We start from the raw sequence: 23,553 nt of genomic DNA on the forward strand, positions 1-23,553 counted from the left end.
ACCCGCGACGCCTCTGTCGCGGCTCTCGGCTCGGCTGTCACGGCAGCCCCTTGGCACGTCGCCTCTGTCGGTCACCGGAGCAGCGTCCGTCCCGGCGGGGCTGGACCCGCACCCCCTGTCCCGAGGGAGCGGCATCGCCCGTCGGACAGTCCCCGAGCCCGGGGCAGGGGCGAGAGGGAGCGGGGCGAGCCTCGGGGCGGGCGGAGGCGCTCCCCGAGCCGCCGGGGAGCGCCGGGCGGCTCCGGTTTCCGAGGCGGATTTAACCTTTGCGGCGCGGGGCGGGCGGCGGGCAGGGGCCGGGGCGAGGCGGCGCCTCGGGCACGGCGCGGGGCTGGGCTGGGCTGGGGCGCGCAGGGCGGCCGCCGCCTCCCGCCGCGGGGATGAGCGCCTCGGCGGCCACCGGCGTGTTCGTGCTCTCGCTCACCGCCATCCCCGTCACCTACCTCTTCAACTGCCTGGCGGCCACCGGCAGGTGAGGCGGGACGGGCCCGGCGGGGTTTGCACCGGCGGCGCGGGGCGAGCGGGACGGGGCGGGCGACGGAGCGGGGCCGGCTCCTGCCCGCGTCCTCTGACGGGAGCCGAGCGGGATGCGGCGAGCCCCGCGCCGGCCCCGGGACGCTGTCGCTGCCGGTGGCCATCGCCCGGAGCGCGTCCCGGCCGCTCCCGTGCGCGGCTCCCCGGGTGCCGCCGAGGGCGCGGACCAGCGTCCTCTCCGCCCTGGGACCCGCGGCCTCGCCCCGGACATTGGCAAACAAAATGCATTTCTGTTTGAAAGCGAGAGGGAGAGCCGGGCAGCCCCGGAGAGCTCCCGAGCCGCAGGCTGCCCGCGGGCACCCTCAGCCCGCGCGGGTCGCTGGAAGTGACCCTGTGCCCTCGCTCTGCCAAAAACCGGGATCCCGGGAGAAACCGCAGGGCTAGAAAAGGAAAGTCTTTCCTCATGGCAAAACCCCTTTCGCTTAAAGGTCTGTGTGGTATTTTGCGATCCCACAGCCCGGGGTGTTTTGCAACTTCACTGCACAAATATTTGCTTCTTGTTTTTAGGGCTTTGCTACATCTGTTCCTTCCTCATTTTCCTCCTTCTGGCCCATAACTGATTTTTTTTTGTTTCTCATTGCTAGAGTAATGTCAAATAACACATGGTGACTTACTTGATTAACTGCCAATATTTATTTCAAATTGATAGACTGCAGTGAAAAGTCACTGCAATATTAACAGCTGTAATGGTGTGAAGAAATTCATCACTGGGAAAACAGACTAGCAGAAGATTCAAAACATAAAATAAATCAACAAGCTAGTACTGCTCATCCTGACTTAGCAAGTATGTGTGTATATTTTCTGAAATATTTGATCTTGCAAATTCTTTGCAATAATTTAAAGTCAAGTTTCAGTAAGTTTGATATTGTCACGATATAATTTGTTTGTACACAACATGTTTTCTTGATACAGGGTGGTACTATGTTTAAAATTATGTCCCAGATATTTTTAGCTTATGTTTCTGGACTTTACCTAATTTTCCCCTCCATTTTTTTCCCTTGCACAAGGAAAAAAGTGAAGACTGAGGAGGAGTATCTTACCTCAAAGGGAACTAAAGATAATTTACACCCTTGGATCTATGAAACAATTTTAAACTGATTTTCCTAGCTTGCATTTTCTTGGGGAAGGAGACAAATTTGCTTTGTGCCAGAGACTTTTTATGCTTTATGCCACTCCCTCTGTCCATGCAGTAACATTATAGCTCCATCTCCAGGGAAAAGATCCTTTTGCCTGAGCCCACCTGCGCTGATCACTGAACCCGCTCAAGTGGTCCTGCCTTGTAGGGCTGGAGAGACCTCTGAACAGTAACCCAGATCCATCAGAGGTGCCCCACGCTGCTACTCCTATTCCACGGGACTGATGTGATTTATTTTTGAATTTGTAATTTCCTGAGTAGATAATTTATTGCTGAGGTTAGACAAAATGTCCCTAATGATCATCTTTTGCCTTGAAATGTCTGTGGGTTTGATCCTCGTCTTTCACTGCCCTTTAATTTTCCCATAGTTTCTGTTTATTTTAGTACGAAAACTGATTTTAGTCAGACAAATCTAGTTTTTTGGATACGTTATCTAGTTATTTTCATATTTTCTTTTTTTAGCTGAGCACATGTGAAAAGAGAGGCACATAAATTCTACAAAACTGTAAGATGAATACTATGGCAGACTATGCAATAAACTTTAAAATCGGTATTTTAAATTATTAAAAGTTACTTTATGAGTATGTGCGTTTGAGAACAGCTGGCTAACAAAGCAAAACTCTGTTTTTCTTTTAAATTCTTTTTTTTTTTTTTTTTTTTTTTTTTTTTTTTTACATACTGTTACAGTTCCTGGGTAATCGTTGCAGTTGGATTGCTGGTTCTGGTTCTTATTGCTCTGTTGGCTCGTGTTCTTGTCAAGAGAAAGCCACCCAAGGACCCGCTGTTTTATGGTATGTCCTGGTAAAGCTGGATGTCCTGGCTCACTCACAGCTTTGCTCCAGGCTGCTGTGGCTCATGCACTTTCCCTTGCTCACCTGCAAAAATGACAAGTCTTGTTTTCCTCTCCATCTCCTTTCTGTTGTCCTTTCTCCTTTCCAAGTGATGACCACAGTCAAGGCTGTAGACTTCATGTGCCCAAGATTTTTGAAAGCCTGCACTATCCTTTCTGCACTGACCTTTCATGGAGGCTGTGCCTACAGCTCTACAGAATTTCACCTTCCTCAGAAAAGCTTCCTAAGAGCTGACCAACCACTAATTAAAAAATCCTGAGCTATATGGGAAAATTATATTGTGTGTTAAATATCTTTGACCTCAAAGTTGACACATCCAGTTCAATAGATCTCTGCCTGACAATTTATTGGACTGTGAAGCAGCTGTGTGATTCCAAGCATTTATTAATTTATTTTCCCCCCTTTTTCTTCTTACAGTTTATGCTGTATTTGCCTTTACCAGTGTAGTGAATCTAATAATTGGACTGGAACAAGATGGAATTATTGACGGGTTCATGACTCATTACTTGAGAGAGGTAAATAATAGTTTGGCTTACAAATGTAAATAAAATCTTCACTATAAATAACTTGCTGTAGTAATTACCACAGAAAAATAGTCACACATTCAAAACGGTCTTCTTGAATTTTGTAGTTGAACTGTTTTGTTATTGTTATGGATAAAACCTTCATTGACTTGCAATCTACTGACTCATTTGGGAGAAATAATGTAGCTTTCAAGCTCGATTGTTGTTGCACTTCAGTAACATGTTCTGTGTTAACTTCTGTGGGAATTGAAGGGACTGCACATGATTGCAGAAAACCACAGATAGCACTCAGGAGTGGATGAGTTACCACACCAAAATGTGTTACCAAGACGAAAACAAAACTGCTCCTTTATTTTTGTCTAATCACTTTACTAAAAGGAATTAAAGTAGAGTTAAAAAATGATGATGCCAGATACTCAGTCAGCAGAATCTGTTGGCTGCTAAATATCAACATCCCCCAAAAATAGCTCAGTAAGAGCTTGACAGGAAAGTCACTGAAGTCATTGAAAAGATTCCATGAACTTAGAGCATGAAATGAGTTGGGCCCTACAAGGTTGTACGTCGACAGTCATATATTCAGTACTGGTCTGGATCTCTAGGTTGCTAAATATATCTGTATTTGTTCTATGCTAAATCTATCTTTATTCTGTAGTATTTTAGCACTAAAATATTAAAAAGTCACATTTTCATAGTGTGGCAGGGTAATGCTGACAGTCACACACAGAGAAGTTTCCCCTTCCATCTTTCACCCTTTATTGCAAATGTAGAACTCACTCAGTTATGCCTGATCCTGCCCAGGTGAGGTCTGTGCTTGGAAATGCGCATTGTCAGTCAGAAGCCATACCACTGCTTGAAGGAGTGCCAGTTACTTTTCTGAACTTGTTTCTTGCTGCTCTTTCTGGATTGTTACTCTTGCTCCAAGCACTGTATCTTTTCCCAGGGCGAGCCGTACCTGAACACCGCCTACGGCCACGTCATCTGCTACTGGGACGGCTCCGCGCACTACCTGATGTACCTGCTGATGGTGGCAGCTATTGCATGGGAGTGAGTCTGATCTGGGCACTGCTCACCTGGCTTGCATTCTCAGATAACCTAAAAAGGCCTTTCTTTTCCATGCAGTGTTTAGATTTTTATTTTGGGGTGGTTTCATGTTGTAGGCCAAAGCAACACTGTTAAAATTCCATTGCTTTCAGGGGTTCTACCCTTGCCAAGTTGCCCTTCCTCTCAGCTGACTAAACCCAGAAAATGCATGGAGATGTATCCTGTCTTCACTCTGCAGCAGAGTGTAGCACATCTGCATGTTAGCTAAAAGCTGAGAGATGATGTGCATTAAAAGCATTTGTGAAAAACGCCTTGTTTTTCAAATAAAATATTTATGATAGGAATAATGTATTGCTTAGCACCATGATGATCTCTCATCCCTGTTATGTGAAGTTTAAGAGCAAATGGTTATTTCTAGAGATTCTTATGCTTCTTGCTGTTGAATAGAGTTTGAGAGAATAACTAAGTTCCAGAGGTGAATGTACCTGCTGGTAATAGTAGCATTAACAGTATGAAATTAATTATTAATTGGTTTATAGTCTCATACAGTCAGCCTTCACAGGAGTGACCCAACAGCAAATAACTGAGTATGCCCAAAGCCTGTACTGTCCATGTGATAACCTTGTCCCACACAAATGCAGGATTTCTCCATGACCCCTCTCAGAGGCAACAATCCACTCTTGACTTGTGGTAGAGATTTTAAAAGCCTCTGCTTGCTAAAATACAACTACAGAAATCGGTATAATATATAGGGTGGGGAGTTTTTAGAAACAGTTCAATAATTATGTCTTGTTTTCTTTTGCAAACAGACAAAGCTATAGAACCATTGGTCTCTACTGGCTGGGTTCCATTATCATGAGCATCATTGTCTTTATGCCTGGAAATATTGTGGGTAAGGAAGCAATTTATATGACCAGCTTTTTCCTGTGAAATATCTTCTAAATTCAGCATTGTGCTATTTATATTTTAGTGCAGTGTTGGTTCATTTCTGTAATAATATGAAAGAGGAATTTTAGGAATATCAGTAAAGAGACACAAGGTATTCTAAAATTTAAATATGAGGAATAAAAGATGGTGACTGGGGGGAAAAAAAAACCCCAAACCAAAAAACCCTTTAGATTTACTGTGCTTTCAAGGGGAAACAAGAAAATATTGTGTTTTGATAAATCTATAAGTCTTTCATCTAAACCAGGCTTAAGTCATGAGACAGTGAGGTCTCTTTGTATCATAAAAACATAAATCTTACTTTGCATAAAATTTCCAGTTTGCTTAGAAGTCTGACTTTCCAACAGCTTACAAGAGGCACCCAAATAACTTCTAAAAGTAAAACCTGGAAGTTATTCTGTTTTCAAACTACATTTAACATTCCTAGATGTTACCAAAACATTGATGTGTCCAAATCCTGCAGTCAGCTTTTGGGAAGGTCGCTTTGGTCCTGCTTTTTATGCCAGAGGAGGATTATTCATGGTGCAGGCTGGGGCCAGCCCAGCTCCCTCCTCTGAAGATACACTCACCACAGACAACAGCAGGTTTAATGTGACTCCCTTCCTCTTTCCTCTTAGAAAGCCTGTCAAGAGCATGCCTGCCACCTTCCTTTCTGACACACAGTGTAGCCAGTGTCAAAGACACACATTTTCCTGGTTTACCTGAGGCTGAGGAGAGCTCTCTGAAAGTTTTGTCCTCAGTACAGGCCTGTGGGAGAAATCAGCACTTTGGAAAACAAATGCAGTATCAGATCTTGAAGAACGGATGCATTTTTTTTCCCCATTTCAAAAAGAATGAGGTCTCTATTTGAAGCAGGTTCCATTGAGAGATTTGAAAGCTGTCCCATCCTATAGGATTACCCAATGCAGAGTGACAGATGTGGCTTCCCATCTTCTCAAACAGTCCCTAATTCTGAAATGGCTTCCTGTCTCATAGGCTCTCTGTAACTTGTGTCTCTACTTCTGTAGAGCATGTGATTTTCAAGAGGATTTGTGTGCTAACAGTGATTTCTAATGTTTTGTGTTTGTATACATTACCATAGTTGCTTCATAGAATATGAATATTTTTAAATAGAATATTTTTATATTCTATTTAAATAGAATATTTTTAAATCCTTCTGCAACAGAGCTTACAAGTTCTCCTAAATCTTGCAATAATTTTTTTTAACAGGCAAATATGGAGCAAAAGTGTGTCCTGCTATTTTCCTAAGTGTGCCGTATATCTGCCTCCCCATATGGGCTGGGTTCAGAATTTATAACCAACCTTCAGTGACTCACGACACTCCAGTCAAGGTAATTCTGTTGTATTTCAGTGCTGGCTACTGTGAGGGCAGCTGAAATCTGCTGGCTGGTTCTGGTGGGTTTTATGGGTCCCCTGATGAGCAGGGAATGTGCTGTGACTGTTCACTCTTACGACAATTGCTGTCTGGCTCTGAAGACTGCAAAAATATCTATACTGCAGGACTATTTTATTAAGGTGGAATAAAGAAAAAGGAAAAGGATCTCATGTCTGGAGTAAAAAACCCATTCATAGGTGTAATTGTGTTTCTACCCTCTATCTATTCAGTTTCTGTCTGTTTCAGTTTCTTAGCTGATGAAAGTACTGGTATTTACCAGCTTCATAAAGCACCACAAAATCCTGTAGAAAAACTGCAGGAAAGTACTCTTCTGCAGATGACTTACAGATTTCATATAATTTAATAATTTTTGTATGTGCTTTCTGTAATATTATACAGGTGAGACACTGTACATAGATTGATACAAAAATTCTTTACACATATCTTATTAAAAATCTGTAAAAATGTTTACTTAAAACTTTTTAGACTTTTGCCTTTGAAATAACTAGATGGGTTGTAATAAGATTATCTGAGCCATCAAAACAATGCATTAGTAGTTTATGCACTGTTTTATAAAAAAAAAGTTTAAAAAGAATACTACAGAGATAGACATTAGAGAAAATACGTGATGGACTGATTACTTGCTGAAATACAACTGTCTCCTGGGCTTACCAGGAGATAAACTGCTTACCTAGGTTTGATATTTTAATTTATTATAGATTTCAGAGAAACTTAGATTTAATATTCTATTTCAAAAAGAGAGTGCAGGAAAAGCTGGTGACCTGAAAATTTAACATTGCACTTCTATATGAATACTTTCTTGGAACCTAAACTTCCTTGCCCAGAAGGAAAAAGCTTTGATTCCTTTCACAGAGACCTCATAGCCCACACAAGCTGTTTGTTTTTCAGAAGTTGTATTTAATCTTCACAGGTAAATTATGCTCCATATCTGAGCATGCCTTTAAATCTTAACGTGACTACTCATGAATTTTTCATGCGACTCTTTCAGTCCCAAATTAAGAATTGTTTCCAGGAAATAATTTGTGTTTAATGCTACTAATCAGTGAGCTAATGATTGTAAGTCCTGAACATATCAGTAGATCATTTGGAATTAGCTGTAAAATTTAACTTTTTTAAACTATAATTATTCAGAGTTGGCATTAAAAATTTAGGAAGAAAATGTAACAATGGTTTTAAGCAGGCTAATGTTAGTAAATAGGAAAATACTTACATGAAAGCAACAGAGGTAAAGTGTATTCTGTTGGCCAAGGTATACATTGCTGTAATATTATTACAAACCAGTTAGTTAAAAAAAATAATCACGGCGGGGGCAGAGGAGAGGTATTCAAGTTTTGGTTGTTTCCTAATAGAGGGGAGGGTGCAGGGGAGTGGAATGGAGCTATGCCCTTGTTTGGAATCAAGCCAAGCTGTGCTGCAGTCTTTACAAAGCCCAACAGATTTATCTGCAAGTATATCAGCTCAGAAAAGTTTAATATAATTTAAAATTCTTCAATAGAATTAATACACAAATTCAGATTCGTTCATGAATTCTGAGGGGACTGACTTTTACAGACAGCACACAAGATTATTCCAATTCCTTAAAACTGATGATGTAAGAAGCCTCTCAGAAGTTATGGAAAACAGCTTTTTCCTGGAAGTGAGAGAAATTGTAAAGTGTGCCTACCCACTTCCTTGCTGCACAAAAGAATCCCTGGGGCTGCAGAGATCTGTGCAGAGTTCAACATTGTTTTTAGTACATGGGAAACCCGTGGCAGGCCAGCTCTGCTTGGCCACTGTTCTTAACATCCAATTCAGTTTAGCACGGGGTGATGGGGCTTTGCTGGGTAAAAGAAAGGTAAGGAAAAACTACTCTGTAGCTGAGGCTTGTCAGCAAAGTGCATTCTGTCTTTCAAATTCTTGCTTCTGCTTTTTTTCTTTTTTTTTTTTTTTTAAGCTTTGCATTTTCATTTTGTTTGCATGGGTGCATTAAGAAAAAAGGTGTGAGTTTTCTGTACCCTGGAATTTCACAAACTAGTACTGCACCAAAGGCTGCTTCCACTCAAATTGGCTTTGTCTCCAAACCCTCTAAGCCCAAAGTTCTATTGTGGGTTCGTGATTACATTAAATATGCACATCCATTTAATATTTAAAGAGGAATATTGAAGTTTTTGAAAAGAGATTACATATATCTATAAGCTTCATACATAGTCCAAAAGGGAAAGAAAATATATCAGCTTTCCATTATCCTAGGTAGTCTACAATTGAAAATTATTTTTAACTCAACCATAAGTGACCTTTTTCTTTAATAGGAAGAAATATTTGAATACAGGCTTTCTTTGCAGGTAATATTAAAAATACTCCTACACCAGTACTCTGAATACTGTGAAGTGACACCATACTGCCAAAACCTGTTACTTGTGGTTGAAAATCAAACAAAGGTGTCTTTTTTTTTTTTTTTCTGAAAAAGATCCTTTAAAAGGAAATCAGAGAAAAAATGTCACAAAAGGGATGGTTTATATGTTTGCCAAAGCCTTATTTTTGTTAATCTGTAATCCAGATCTTGTAGTATTTACTCAGAAATTGTGCTTGCAAGATTGGTTCTCCTTTTTCAATAACTTTATTGTGACTATCTTGATCCTGTGTGCTTTTAACTGTACCCCTGCATCCTAATTTTTGTTTTGCACTATGGAGACAATTCCACAAGTGTATAACAGGAAGGAAATCAGGTTTTTCTTTTGCTGTCTGCACGCCAACAAACGGCCAATAAAAAGGAAGAGGAAATGAGTAACAAATACACATGGGGAAGTTTTCCCTCTGAACTACAGAAAGATACTCTGATGTGTTTATAATTTTGTCTGTGACTACACAAAGCAGAAAGTGTAGCTCAAATTATTTCCATGGGCTTAGCAGGTTTTACTGTGTAGGCAAAGGGACACCTTGGTTTCCCCAAACCACCTTCCCTGTTGGACATGGAAATGGTCTTTGCTCTGCAGTGTGAACCCTCCCCTGTGTCCCTGCAGCAGGGAGGATTCCTGTGCTGTGGAAAGGAGGCACAGGATCAGAGCCAGGTGTTGGAGGTGCCTCAGTGCCATCCCAGGACTTCACAGTGTTCAGTGACAGAAGGGGAAAAGGGGGGGTTTCCACATACTCCATACACACACATTTCATTCTCTATTTCTGCATTGCACACTAAGATATAATATTTGCTTACTGAACTCAGCAGAGGACTCAACCAGCCACAGAAAAGCTTTTATTTTATGCCAGTGATAGTCCATTAATTTTAATAGTGTCACAAGCTGCTGAAAACCAGCATTCAGTAATGAGATGGATCAGTCCTTTCACAAAGCATACCAGATTCAACTTCAAATGCTTGAGGAAAACCTGTATTTCCAAGGCTTTTCTACATAGGGACATTCAGGAAAATGAATTATTTCCAATTACAAAAAGACAAATTTGAAGAAGTTACGCTGCTTTAAAGCGTTAGGTGATTGCAGAGTTAGTGTTCATTTGATTTAGGTTGCTTGAAATGACACTAATCTGTATTGAAACTGCTTCAGCTGGATCCATCCATTTCTAGAGTTTATTCAGATTAATTTTCCTCACTGCATCCTATAAGGCTTGGAGTCACCTTTTTAGGTGGAAATCTTTCTGTCTCTGAAATCAATGGATGGATGTGATGTTCCATGATGTTTCACCACTCCAGTCTCTTTGCAGTGACTGATCTGGAGTTAAATACATGTGGCATGGAACCAGGATGTGCTTACTAAACACCTTCTGTGTTGCAGGTGGTTCAGGAAGTCCAGAAGAAAGGACTCTTAAGAAGACCAATAGATTTAATGTTAGCTGCATATCTCATTCTAGCCACGGGGTTTTGCATATTTAGGGGCATGGTAAGTTGAACATATTTTAATAATTTAAGCTAATTTTCAGTTTTAAACTTTTAAATCTAAGTCTGGATGAAAAAGCAAGTATATTGTGGTCAGGGGAAATCCTGTACCACCTGGGTTCAAACAGGCTTTAGATATAAAAGGATAAATTATATATGATAACTATTGGTTCTTTGCTTCTCCATTTTATGCTGAGTGCAGCATGTTTTTCAAAAGGAGGTGCACAATCACCAGAGTAAATAGCATCCCAAGAGGAAATCAACATGATCTAAAACTGTTTTCATTGGTCTGTTGTTCCATTTATGGCCAAGAACGTGGAGACAAAACAACTAAAGTAATTCTGTATTCATATTTTTCTAAGCAGTAATGCATATTTAAAATTATATACAAAACCAAGTTAGCTTACACTGCATGAGATGGAGGAGAACATTTCCACCTAAAAGGAAAAGAAAAATATCCACCTGAACAACACACATTGTTTCTACTTACCGAGAGAGAATTTTTAAAATTGTTGCTCTCTAAGCACAGTTGATTGAATCAAAATTTCTGAGGGAAGGAAGCAGTACTGAAAATACTTTCAGGAGTAAATCCAGTAGTAGGTAAATCCATTCCTTTGTCAGCTCTAATGCATTTTCTGTCTTAAGGAGAATGAAACTTGTGTATCACTCAGTGAGCACAGCTCAAATGTTTAGGCATCTCAGATAACTGCCTGCTTGCTTGATTTGTAGATTTGATCCTTTCTAGAGTAATTCAAGTAGGAGGTGGTGATAAATACCCAGTAACATTTTTATTTACCTAGTGCAGATTGTCCTTTTGTAGTTGTGCTGCTCACATTCCTCTCTCACCTCCTGTTTCTCTTTTAAAACTTGCCTCTCAGAAACATTTTTTTCTTCTAATTTGTCAGATTGCTTTATTTCTTATAGACCATGTTACTTCAGAGCACCACTGATACAGGTTAAATCAGCTGGTTTACCTGTAATTTCACTGTGGAAAATGTTGGTCTCATGGTCTTACTTGGTTCTGCAGTCCCACTTCATTTTTCAGAGGAATTTTTTTTTGTTGATTTTGAGACTGTGGTAATTTCCTTATGTATTTCCTTCACCAGGCAGGAATTGCTTACTGGCCTTGCTTATACATACAGAGATCAAGTGAACATCTCTGTGTAAGGTGCAGGAACCATAGTTTTGTGCAAAAGTTCATAAAACACAATCCATTATAGTCCACTCAGACCTGCTTCTTGGATGCCCACGTGGGAAAAGAATAAACTTTACTGACTGCAAAGTTTTGCATTGCCCCCTCAGAGTCACAGAATAAATGCACATGAAATCAAGCTGTGCAAAACTTACTGTTCAGCCCTGTGGCTTAGGCATTAATGATGCCACAGGGGCAGCTGCTCACATGGATTGCTAGCTCAATTTAGAGCAGAATTTTTTGTAGTAGTTTTAAGGCCTACCATGAAAAAGAACTATTTTTTGCAATCTCTCCATGTTTATATGGAACTTTTTCTTCCTATGAGAATGTAAAATCCAATAATCTCTCCTTTACTATTAAAAATTACTACTTTAATTTAAACACCTGTCTCATGCATTGCTGTCCACTGCTACCTTGTCCCAGTGCAGCTCTTTTCTTGGACTACATCCATAGCTTGCTATCCTAAAACTAGGTGCTTATCCTGAAGTTTCCACTCTTAGAGCAATTTTCCATTGGAAAGTCCATTTGGTGGGATCAAAGGCAAATTTATCAGAGCAAATCAATAGCAATTATACTTTTACAGCAGCATAGCCAACTGACTAAGTTCTCTTCCAGTTAAAATCTTCAAAGCAGGCTGCCAGCATTTCCTCACAAACCCACAGAGCAGGAGCTGAAAGGAGGCTGCATTTCACCTTTTAATTGGTGATCACCTTTGCAAGCTCCAGGGTGGCTGTGCTGCAGACCTTGAGTGCACCTCTAGGCCTGGTAACACATGTCAGGTTGGCTGGTTTCAGAACAAATTGATCACTGGAAGTTTTAAAACTTCTTCTCAGATTGCCCTGGACTGCCCTGCTGAACTCTGCCGGCTGTACATCCAGCTGCACGAGCCCTACATAAAAGATCCTGCTGCCTATCCCAAGCTTCAGGTAAAGCACTGACCATGGAGTGGTAAGGAGTGATCTGTAAACTGGTGCAAAGATGAAGCCATGGGTTTCAGAGATGACAAGATCAATAAGGGAATTATCATTCATGGCAAGTCAAACGGTATTTTCTAGTAACATTTGTAGCCATTGTGGGATACTGACTCCGTGTTGTTATAAGCTTAACTTGGGTTCAAATTGGTTACATGGAGCTACACATCGTAATTACTCAGGGTTCTTTTAACACAGCCCATGGAACAGATCTGCATGCTTTTTATGTTCATTTCCCTTCCTTAGCAAAGCAAAGTAGACTGTCAGTCTGGAATTATGGACCAAGAAGGGTGTTATTAGGACCAAATTCCTTAAGCTCACATTGCACTTCCATCCCCAGTGACACCCTCTCAAAAAAGGGCACTTCATACAAAAAGCATTGCAGATGAGGGAATGTTGTGCTTTAGCTCTGCAGCATTTGATGTTGACATTCTTTTGCAAGCCTGCCTGCTGCCTGGGGACAGGGCCCAGAGCAGTCAGAGGTCACAGGGGTGAGGAAACGAGCAGAAACCAAGTGTCACCGCTGGATGATTCTTTCTGGGAAAGGGGGGGCATGGATGTGTCCCACAGCCCCCAAAGGAGAGTGCACTGTAGCCTGACAAAGGCTCCCTGTGGTGCATGGACAAAGAGTCAAGCCAGGCCATGCTTTTTGGCATGGCCCGAAGGTAGTAAGGGACAGGAATAGGTGTCCTGGATGAAGTGGATATGGATGGGGCAAGGAGACAACAGCCACCAATATCAGGAGAGACCCTAGGGTAGCTGGATCCAGTTAATAGTACCCAGGTGTGACAAAAAAGCGTGGGAATCATTGCTGCCAGAAGTATGGTTTTGAGTGGCCTCAACTTCTCAGTAAGCAGCTGACTGATTTTTAAACGCATCTCCCTCACACTGCAAAGCAACTAATATTTGTGTTTGAAATGCAGATGCTGGCATACATGTTCTACTCAGTGCCATACTATGTGATTGCCCTGTATGGCCTGCTGGTGCCTGGCTGTTCCTGGATGCCTGATTTGACCCTTATTCATGCTGGAGGACTAGCTCAGGTATTTCTTTGCAAAATGTTCACTTTTAAATTACATAATAGTAAGTAAAGGAATCAATGGAATCAATAAGGGCCATGGAGCTTGATCTTCCCACGCAGACTTTGTGCTGATATAACCCAGATCACCTTTTGAATCTGTAAAAACTCCTTAATTTAAGGAAGTGATGAATCAAATCTATTACTCTCCAATGACCAACATTCTTGCTTTAGCAGACTTCTCTCCTTCTACACAATGTTTTTATTGGGCTCATTTAAACCTTATTAAGCACCATGCACTCTTTAGCTGGGATCATGAAGGAAACCCATCTTAACGCTATGACAGTCAATCATAAAAAAACCCAACAAAACCCAACCACAACACAACAGCACAATACATTGTTTCCATAGTATGTGTTGGCCAAGTAGGTAGTGTGAAATATATAAATGGAGAAAGTATCACTAGGTAGTTTGAAATATACAAATGGGAAAAGTATCACCTTGTCACACAAAATGCAGTATCAGTGGATGAAGTTGAGAGTACTCAGGGAGCCACCTGGGCCACAAACCACAGAAACACCCAGCTGTGTTTGTGTTGCCAAAGGCAGACAGTGATCATATTTCTTTTACTCACTCCATTCTGGTTCCCTTAAATAAACAACTGTAGTTAATTACTAAATGGGGCTGATGCTTAGGAGAAGACTGACCAAAACAAAACAATTCAACAGGAACTAATGAATGACTTATGACAGACAGATGAGCATTAAACAGATGAGACACAGGGACAATTGGTTTGTTCTGTACATAGGAAATGAAATGTGTGTGCTCAGAACATCCAGACAACGCAGAAGATAAGCACAATAATCCTGCCACAATAGTGACAACACAGGGACACAGCAATAATTGTAATTCAAATGAGACAAACACAAACCAACACTTGGTTCCTCAGGTCCAAGATAATTATGGATAACAGCTACAATCCACTTTAAATGCCCAATAAGAAGGGTGGAGTGACATTTTCTATCTGGGAGCAGTTACCACGGAGAAGAGGACTTCTTTTTTCCTCTCTATCAGTTTATAGAGAATCTTGAACTATCATGATGTTTAGTCATGTGATATCAAAACAGACTCTGGCAAACATTTATGAGGAAGTTTAGATGTTTAGATGCTCAAAAGGTATCATAAATACTGTACAACTGAGTTTGTACAGTCTAATAAAAAAAAAAAAAAAAAAAAAAAAAAAAAAAAAAAAAAAAAAAAAAAAAAGCACAAGCTAGCCAAGTAGGCAAGGCTGCATTGGGAACTTTCCTCTACGTTCCTCTACGGACAGATTACTCAGGTTCCATAAATTACCCAGAAAATCAGGAAAAAACCCCCCACTCCTTCAAAGATTTTTTAACACAAGACAAAGTAAAATCAGAAGTCAGAGTGTGCTGACTATCACAACCTTGCAAACTTACCAGAAAGCTCAGCCTCCCAGTCTGGAGGTGATTTTTTTTGTTGGCTTTTTTTCCCCCCTTTTGTATGTTTCCTGTAACAAATAATCACTTTTTAAAACAGCCCTTTATACCTTTTAGATGTGTGAATGACACACTTAGTTGCTGAAGTCTAAAACCCCTCTGTTGTTCTTTGTGGTTCAGCCTCAGGATATCCATTTATACATTAGACTAACACCCAACATTTCCCATTTCACTATTTAAAGCTCATCCTGGCACCAGCAAATACTGTGGGCTGGCAGAAACTGATTAAGAGAACTCAGTGTTGCTGTGCACTCTTCATATTTTATCTTGCTTCAAAAAACAGTTCTTGACATTTGGGAGGGCGTTTTTTTGTAATTTTTACTTTAATGCACTGCAGGATGAACCTCAGTCATCCTACAAGTGAAGATGATTTAATTGATTTGACTTGGTAAACTGTGACCAACCTGGGATGCAAAATGCGTGTGAGAAAGAATTGAGGATTCTTTCTAGATTATTTCGGTGTTTTGTCATTTTGAGGCAAATAACACATTTATAGGTTTTTCTACTGTTATCTTAAGTTAAAACACTTGTTTAATTGATGATTAAAACATATGTAGTTACCAAAACACATTTTGCTTCCTCTCACACACAAAGGTCCAATAAAGGTAAGCATCTGATGGTAGAAGCAGTGGGCACTGCTCCCTGGGAATGAACACTGCTCCTACAGATGGGAAACATGGAGATTTTAATTATTTTTATTTCTATCATTATGATGTACTTTTTACAAAAACAAGTCACAAAATACCATGTGATGCATCTAAACTAAGAACCTCCAAAGTGCCTACTAGCCTTTCACACAGACACACATTTACTGATTTTCAGAATTACAAATAACTCTCAGCTTGAATGACTCCATTACTAACATTCAAACTCCAAAACCAGTTGTGACCCGATAATTACTAGACTTCCTGAAGCTTCAGGAGGAGCTCTTTGAATTTCATGAGTGAAGTACCAGGAGTTTTGATTATACAAAAGGGTCATAACAGCCTCTGAACTTAATGAAATTGGCATTTCCCTATGCAAGTGAGCCACGTGAGAAGGGATGAAGAGCCACAGCCTTGCTAGCCAAAATCATTTTGTCTCACCAACTCTCTGCAGCCCATTTCTCTGTTTTCTCAAATGTGGAAAGTTTACCTCCACTCCCTCTTAGTGTTTTTCATAACCCTGCCATTTTTGGTGGCTACTTTCTGCAGTGCTTCTTGTTTACCAGAGACCCTAAACCCAAGGAATGTATTTTTCTAGGTAACTCCCCCTCTATTTGATGGCTTTGTTCAGCTCATGAGACCAGATCCAAACCCTTCTAAAGTTATAGTCTTTGCCCGATTTTATTCGGTCTTAGAGAGAAGGCACAGAGTGAAGAAGGACTCCTAACCTTTTTCTGGGTCCTTCTCTGTCCTTAACTGCAGGGTAAAAAATACTTGAAATATTGCCTGTGATTAGGCAACAAGGCAAAAAATATTGTTCAAAGTCCAAATGCAGACTGCTTTGCACAGACAAGCAGGTCAGCGAGAAGCAGGCAGACAGACTGCAGGTGCCAAGCTGGGCAGCGCCACATCCAGCACCAGGCAGCTTCCAACTGCTGCGGGAATGCCCGAGGAGCAGCGTGGCCAAGGCTTCGGGGTAACAAAGGCTGGATGTCAGGCATGTAAGGCTACCTTAGAGAGTTACCTGCAGCATCTCATCTGGTGGATTTTTCAGTCAAGGCTCAGGGGTTTGTTGGAGCCTCAGAATTCTCCACTTGGAGAAGGGGTCAGTAACAGAAAGCACTGAGGAATGGCATATTTGCTGAGAGACCCCAATCACGGCGAGGTAACACAACAGACTCGAGGTTTCTCTCACTGAGCAGCAGCCTACTGCACACAGGCACAGAGCTCTGCAGGGACTGACAGCTCAGAGTTAGAGGTTTGGTGCCAGCCTGCCTGGTACTTAAAGGAAGAGCAGGACTGGGCTACTGGTGAGTGAGAGATCTGCTTTTAAGACAAATCTCCTGCTCCAAGTAAGAAAAAAAAAGAGGGGAAGGTAAAAAAAAAAGAAGTAGCAGCAGAGAACAGTCATGGAAGAGAAACACAGGAGATTAAAGACATAACACAGTTTTTACAAAGGCAAATCAAATAAATTAAAAAAAAAAAAAGATTTTACAGACCTAAATATCCTCATCAGTAATGGAAGAAGCAGCCATGTGTTACAGTGCAATACAAGTCTAATAAACAATAACTTCATTATACGGTGCATCATTAACTACTAAAAATCTTTGTAGGCTACAGACAGGACATCACGCTACTGCTTTTTGGTTTTACAACAATTAATGCTCACTAATGTGCCACAACTCCTGTAAGAGACAAGACCACACAGTAAGGCTTAGATACTCAGGCATCTTGGAGGCTCTGGGAGTTCTGGGTCTCTCAGAAGCATCCCCTTACAGCTCTTTCTGACAAGGTTTACGATGAATTATGAGACATTTACTATCAACTTGCTCTGATGCACAGCCGGCCACTCTCACAGACAGACAGGCAGGCCTCACAATCCTCCACAGAGAAGTAGCAGCTTTGCAGCTTGTTCACCCCAGACAAAGCTCTAAAATGCAACCCAGAGGCTCTCACTGTGTGGAGGAACATCAGACAGCCCAAACCTCCTGCCTGCAGCCTGCTGGTGGCTGTCTGTCCATCTGTCTGGGATCTGCTGCCCTGCGCTACGAGAGGGCTTTGCTGCTGAGCTGCTCTGGCTGTCTGGGCTGAGAAGGCTCCACACCAGGAGAGGTAGCAAGGATTTGAGCAAGCCCACCCGGGTGCCAAAGGCAGGGCCTGCCCCAGGCAGGTGAGAACAATCGGGCTGCAAGAGACAGAGTGAATTACCAGGCCGATATAAAAAGGCTGCTGACGGTGTGCCCCTAAACATCTGTTTGCTGTGCAATAGCTATTTACAGAAACACGCTAAGTGGCACTCTGCTGAAGTGTGTTTGTATTTGATTTCGCTGATTACTTTGTTTCCTGGCTCAGGTTTGCTCAATGAGCTCTCCCAATTCAGTTGAGGTGGTTGGAATCACCTGAAAACCAATTTCCATTTCTGTTTTGATGGATGGTCTCAGCCTAACCTTTTGCTAGGGTGGTGTATTGAAACACCTGCACTTTATTTCCCCTTCTGCTTTGCTGACCAGAACCATGTTCCTTGTGAGGCCAAAATGACTCCTGCTGAAGCCAGAACAGAGGATGTGATTTGGCTCTAGTGTACTCCTCTATGTTCCTAAAATCCTGGTGTCCCAGTGCTCTCCTTATGATCAAATTGATGTTCATCTTCTCAGATCTCCTCCACTTCTAACTAACTAAATAGTAATAAAAAAATTGGACACAAAATAGTTAATGTGAATGAGCAGTGGCTTGAAATAGCAGGTAACAGATGGAAACAAAAGACACCAACTATCCTGACACTTCTATCTTTAAATGTTTGTTTATGCTAAAAATATGCTTCAGGCCAGCAAGCTTGTCTGTGTGTATAACCTTCATTGTATGCTCAGTCTATACTTCAGAATAGCTCCACCCTGAAACCCAAATATTGCAGACATTTTCTGAAATCATCAGGAGTTCTGGGATCAGAATCTGGAGCAATCTGGGTTAAAGATTAAAACATCCAAACCCAAACCAGAACTGACATAGGCTCCAAGACTTTCCTTTCTAACTTTACTCAGAGTGAGTGTCTGGCTGCTCCCACTGACGCCTAACTCCCAACAAACCTCCCAGGCAAGTGGGTGAGAGCCCTCCCCCTGACTGCGCTCTGCAGGGATGTGGCCACTTTTCTGGGGAAGGACTGTGGACCCTCTAGCACAAATTATGATCCAGAAAGCCAGGGTGGAATCCTGTACCTGATGAAATGATCAACGCCTCCATGTCCATAAAACAAACCTCTTTACCATGCCACTGATGGTTCCAGTTCCTCATACACTGAGATATTAATGATTTTAGTTTAGACTGTATTTTTATACCGCTGTGCAAAAGTATGATGGATAATTCTGAAACAAGAATAAGGGCTGGCTTGGAAAATGTCACTGGAGATGCAGACTTGCATGCAGATTATGCCATCTTTCCAAAAATATACATCAACTTTACCTTTTTTTAATATATGTGTTATATACACACCACAGGCTCAATTTTCCCATATTGGTGCTTCTCTTCATGCTCGAACTCCTTACATCTACAGAGTCCCTGAAGAAGCAAAAGAATTTTTCCTGATACTGAACATAATGTATGGGATTCTTCCCCAGCTGTTCGCTTACAGGTGTGTCAACAAGCCAGAGTTTTTTATGAAACCAAAACAAGAAGAAAAAACAGAATAGCAGAACTGTGTTCCAGCTCCTGTCCTTGGCTATGTATATAACTGGGTTGGGATGTAACTGAACTGCTCAAATGGAGCCCAAATGAAGCGTGTAAGATGTGTAAAATTGCACAACTGTGTAGTCGCACGGCCTGCTTTGTTTATCCTACTGAAAAGGGGAAAATAAAGATGACTGCCTTTAGCACCACTTCTCAACATTGTGACTTTGCGTGGCAGTGGATTGCCAGTTCCCACAGCTATTTTTAAGTAAGCTGCTTTGACAGTTTTAGAAATACTGCATGAAGTTAAATAATAATAATGATGTCAGTGTTTAGCCTCTGCACGCTGAGGAACAGCAGTGCCAGCAGTCCCTGCACAGAGCTACTGCACAACATGAAGGTCAGCATTGTGAAGCATGAAAAATTAACATACATAACTCTGTCACATGCACATGTTTTATTTGTCAAAAAAGTATGTCTTGTGGGGTCAACCTTGTTAAAAATCCCAAGAAATCTTTTAAGAAGCAATCAACTCTTATGGTAGGACTCCATATATGATAAGCAAATCATATAGTTTTGTTAATTCTCTCCAGGATTCACTTCTGCAAGGACTGCTCACCTGCTTGGAGCCCAGCAGGTGCTCACCAGCACTTGTGGGCTGGGCACAGAGGGCTCAGGACCGTGAGCCCTGGGCTCAGGCTGCTCGTGCCTTTCCAGAGAGGAATAGTTTTGGTTTTGGCTGTGTCTCTGCAGCTACTTTTGCTAATGCTGCTGGCTCAGACACAAGCAGCAGCAAACACAGCGACCTTGCTTTGGGTAGCTTATGTTTCTATTTGCAATTACAGCTATTTCTATGCCTTCCATGTGTATTTATATTAAAAGCAGTACACCTAGTGCCTTTCTCACAGATGAAATTAGCTGATACATTTTAACTGGAAACACTTTATTTGGGTATGTTGACTTCTTGTTTTGATTGAAAGAATTTTATTTTTAATCCTAATCAGTAACAAGGAAGCAGTTCACATGCCTGTGTGTTGCACCGTGCACGGGGGGACCTTCAGAGCACTGAGAAATTCAGGCTGTGACACTCTCCTACTCTCCTGCTGAACACTGCCGTGCAGTTCCCAGCAGCAGTCAGAGGAGAGGCTCCAGGTTTTACACCTCCAGCCAAAGGGGCAGGTCCAAAACAACCACAGCACACCTCAGGCAGTGCTTGTTGGCACCCAGCATCCCTGGTGCAGCTCCAGGCTTTGGGGTAGCTCCATCCCAGTGCCACTTCCCAGAGAAACAAACCCAGAGCTGCCGGGCTGTCACAGGACGTGCTGGCTCACAAACAGGTATTTGAGCCTCTGATGTTACTTCTGATGTCTTTAAAGAAACTTTGAATACATTCAAGGTGAATTTAATGACCTCCTGTTATCCAGAAAAGGCAAAGTACAGAAAAAAAAATAAAGATCTCACCTGCACTTGTATCTATTATGGTCAACTCATGTTAACAGAATGTTTTGCTTTAATACTTGACTTACATTAATACCTCACATTATTACACGTATGAAGCCAAATATGACGCTAACTTAGTTGCTTACAACCTCAAACCTTACTCCCAATACACATTCCAATAAATTTATTCTGTAAAAACAATACATTTTTTTTGTTTCCTTTTTGTTTTGTTTAGGTGGTTTTTTTTTCTTGTGGTTTTTTTTTTTTTTTTTTTTTTTAGTTTTTTACAGTAAACTCATCAACTACAAACCTTGAATACGCAAAAGATGTTCCAAGGACAAGCATAACAAGGATTGATAAAACCAGACTAAATATGTTTTCACAATAAAAGCTGGCATAAAAATAAATAAAAATCTCTATTATCACAATAGCAACAATAATGTACACAGAGTAATGGATTTGGAATGCTTACTTACTAGTCTAGTTCTATTTCCAAAAGGAAAAAAAAAAGCCAGAATGACAGCATCCTTTTTTAAGCCTTTCGTTATTTGAAATTGATGTTTAGTTTTGGTTTCCCATAGGGCTGTATATCACAGTAAGCTTAAAAATGGAAAGCATCCAAATGAATGATTTCAAATTGTGTTGGCATTGGAAAAATCCTTGTATTAATCTAAAGAAACACAAAAAGACTTTCACTAACTCCACATATAGGAACTAAGTCAGATAGTGTACATTACATCATGGTTTGGAGAAGTATTAAGAGTATAACTAGCTAGGTACTTCTAATAAGGAAAGGTATTTTATTACATTATTGAACTTGGTGGTGATTTCAACTGAAGAAGAATTTTTCTTTTATGTTGTAAACTGATCAAAACCCAAGAGAGAATGGATATAGGAAAATTCAAAATTATGTTTGTATGTGGAAGATTATTGTAGCATTGTATGGAGGGGACTCATTTTTAAGATTTAGTTGTGTTTAAAAAATGTTGACTTAGAATGATATAATTTGGAGTTATGCCTTTTCTGTCTAGAAAAGGAATCTAAAACATGTTCAAGTATGCGATATCTTCATAAACGTCAGCCACTGGAAAAGGGCAACTTCATGCAACCAAATAATATGAAAATCAAAAAGTAACCCTTAGAAAAAAGGGTAAAAATGTCATTTCTGCAAACACAACAGATAGGAATGTGAATAATGTGCATACAAACTGGGATGCTGTTGATGGTACTAATGAACAGATGTGGTGACTCATATCAAATCCAAGAATATTAGACAACCAAACATGTAACCTTCTTGTGTTTTCCCTTAATATTCAGCAGTCATTATGTTGGTTAAGTCTGAAAGAGAAAGAGAAAAAAGTCACATTTAATGGAGGAAATAACAAGCTGCAACAAACTTGGTACAATTGATGTTGTATTTCCACACTTCAAAGTCACAGGTACAAGTAATCACAGGCACAAGTAATCACATTTACAAGTAATTACAGGTACAAGTAACCACCTGGTCTGTTCAAACAATTTTTTTTCTAGAGGAAACTGCTTTGTTACATCAACAAAACATAACACTAAAAATAGTAATGAGCACAGTTTTAAGGTAAACATTTAGGACTGTATTCAATAAGCAGCTCCAGTGATGTATGTGAGTGGGTTTTTTCCCCAATAACTCCATTACAAACCTTGTAGCTCACTTCAGGCACAACCAAATTTTGTTTTTTCCCATTGCACTAAATCACTGATGGGCTTCATGCAGGAGCTCAGGTACTGCTGCACTCCTGGGTGTCCAGCCACAAGAACACCCTCTTGTTCAAATGCACGAAAACTTAGCAAGCATGAGCAAAGATAAACATTTTCATCGCTAAGGGATCCAAACGCTACTTCTGAAAAGGAAACAGTTTGGCTCCAGCTCACTGTAAGGTGATGACAGAAAAGGAAGGAACTCCCACTTCCACGGCTGAGTCAAGGTCAGCTCTAGGTTTCCCTGACATTAGTGGGATCAGGATCAGACTGTCCTCACACGATCACAGCAAATATCTACAAGTCTCAGCTTCCTCAAATTGAGCAGAGATGGCAAAATTCACCTGATGGCCCTGGGACATGTTACATTAGCCAGCAACATGACAGCGTGCAGTACACTGTGACCACCCACCTCTGGCCAAGGCATCCCTTCTCCTACAACACTACAGTATCTTCCCTGTGTTGGGTCAGTGCAGCTCTCTCCGAGGACAAGTGGTTTGTGAACAGTACAAATGGAAATCTGTGCTTTCCGTGTGGGAGGTCCTGCTACATCCTGACTAAGGACACACAATCACGGGTTATTAGCAAGTGCTCGACACACAATCAGGGGTTATTAGCAAGTGCTCAGGCATGCACTGAGGGTTTACAGGCACTACCAGAGCCCTGACTCCCCCAAAAGGTGTAGCCATGTGCTGCCTATTCAGCACACCACACTCCAGAGGCCTCTTTCTTGTTTCAGAGTCAGTGAGATCATACGTAGAGATGCTTTGGGGAGGTTCTCTGCTGTTCCTTTCCCTTCAGACTCAGACACCCATTAAATCAACCACATGTGATCAGTCAGTCAAACCCTACTTTCTGCTAAGGTTCCCATTGGCAGCTGCTGCCCAGTACTGACAGGTAGGATGGGGGTAACACAGGTGGCTCCTATGCTGTAACTCAGATCCAGAACAGAAATATTCCCTTTGGAGTATGAAACCTTTGCAATTATTAACCACAATTCCCTTCTGGGCTATGTCCAGAAGATTGGGTAGGGCCATTTTTATGTGGGGTGCTGGGAACATTAATACTTCCCCTCCACACTGT

The 23,553-nt window shown here is 41.2% G+C and overlaps 2 protein-coding genes across 2 annotated transcripts in view; one reads left to right on the forward strand and one right to left on the reverse strand.

Annotated features, from left to right (window-relative positions):
• The first annotated feature begins 380 nt into the window (after positions 1–380).
• TM6SF1 (transmembrane 6 superfamily member 1) lies at positions 381–21,030 on the forward strand. The gene is made up of 10 exons (XM_066196428.1): positions 381–472; positions 2,357–2,460; positions 2,938–3,035; positions 3,985–4,088; positions 4,895–4,977; positions 6,240–6,361; positions 10,191–10,295; positions 12,317–12,409; positions 13,378–13,497; positions 19,128–21,030. Exons 1-10 carry the CDS (start codon positions 381–383, stop codon positions 19,317–19,319), a joined length of 1,113 nt encoding a protein of 370 aa, XP_066052525.1. The 3' UTR covers positions 19,320–21,030.
• HDGFL3 (HDGF like 3) overlaps positions 19,739–23,553 on the reverse strand; it is a 38,209-nt gene continuing 34,394 nt past the window's right edge. The window contains exon 6 of the mRNA XM_066196429.1: positions 19,739–22,074. Coding sequence (XP_066052526.1) covers positions 22,069–22,074 — 6 coding nt within the window. The 3' untranslated portion in view covers positions 19,739–22,068. The remainder of the gene's footprint in view (positions 22,075–23,553) is intronic.

This window comes from Chamaea fasciata, unplaced genomic scaffold (genome assembly GCF_029207755.1).
Source record: "Chamaea fasciata isolate MVZ Bird 193981 ecotype frontalis unplaced genomic scaffold, bChaFas1.0.hap1 SCAF_14, whole genome shotgun sequence".
NCBI lineage: Eukaryota > Metazoa > Chordata > Aves > Passeriformes > Sylviidae > Chamaea > Chamaea fasciata.

Coding starts and splice junctions, on each gene's coding strand:
- TM6SF1 (XM_066196428.1), top strand. CDS start 381: ATGAGCGCCTCGGCGGCCACCGGCGTGTTCGTGCTCTCGCTCACCGCC. Junction 2,461..2,937: donor CAAGGACCCGCTGTTTTATG/GTATGTCCTGGT, acceptor TTCTTCTTACAG/TTTATGCTGTATTTGCCTTT. Junction 4,978..6,239: donor TATGCCTGGAAATATTGTGG/GTAAGGAAGCAA, acceptor TTTTTTTAACAG/GCAAATATGGAGCAAAAGTG.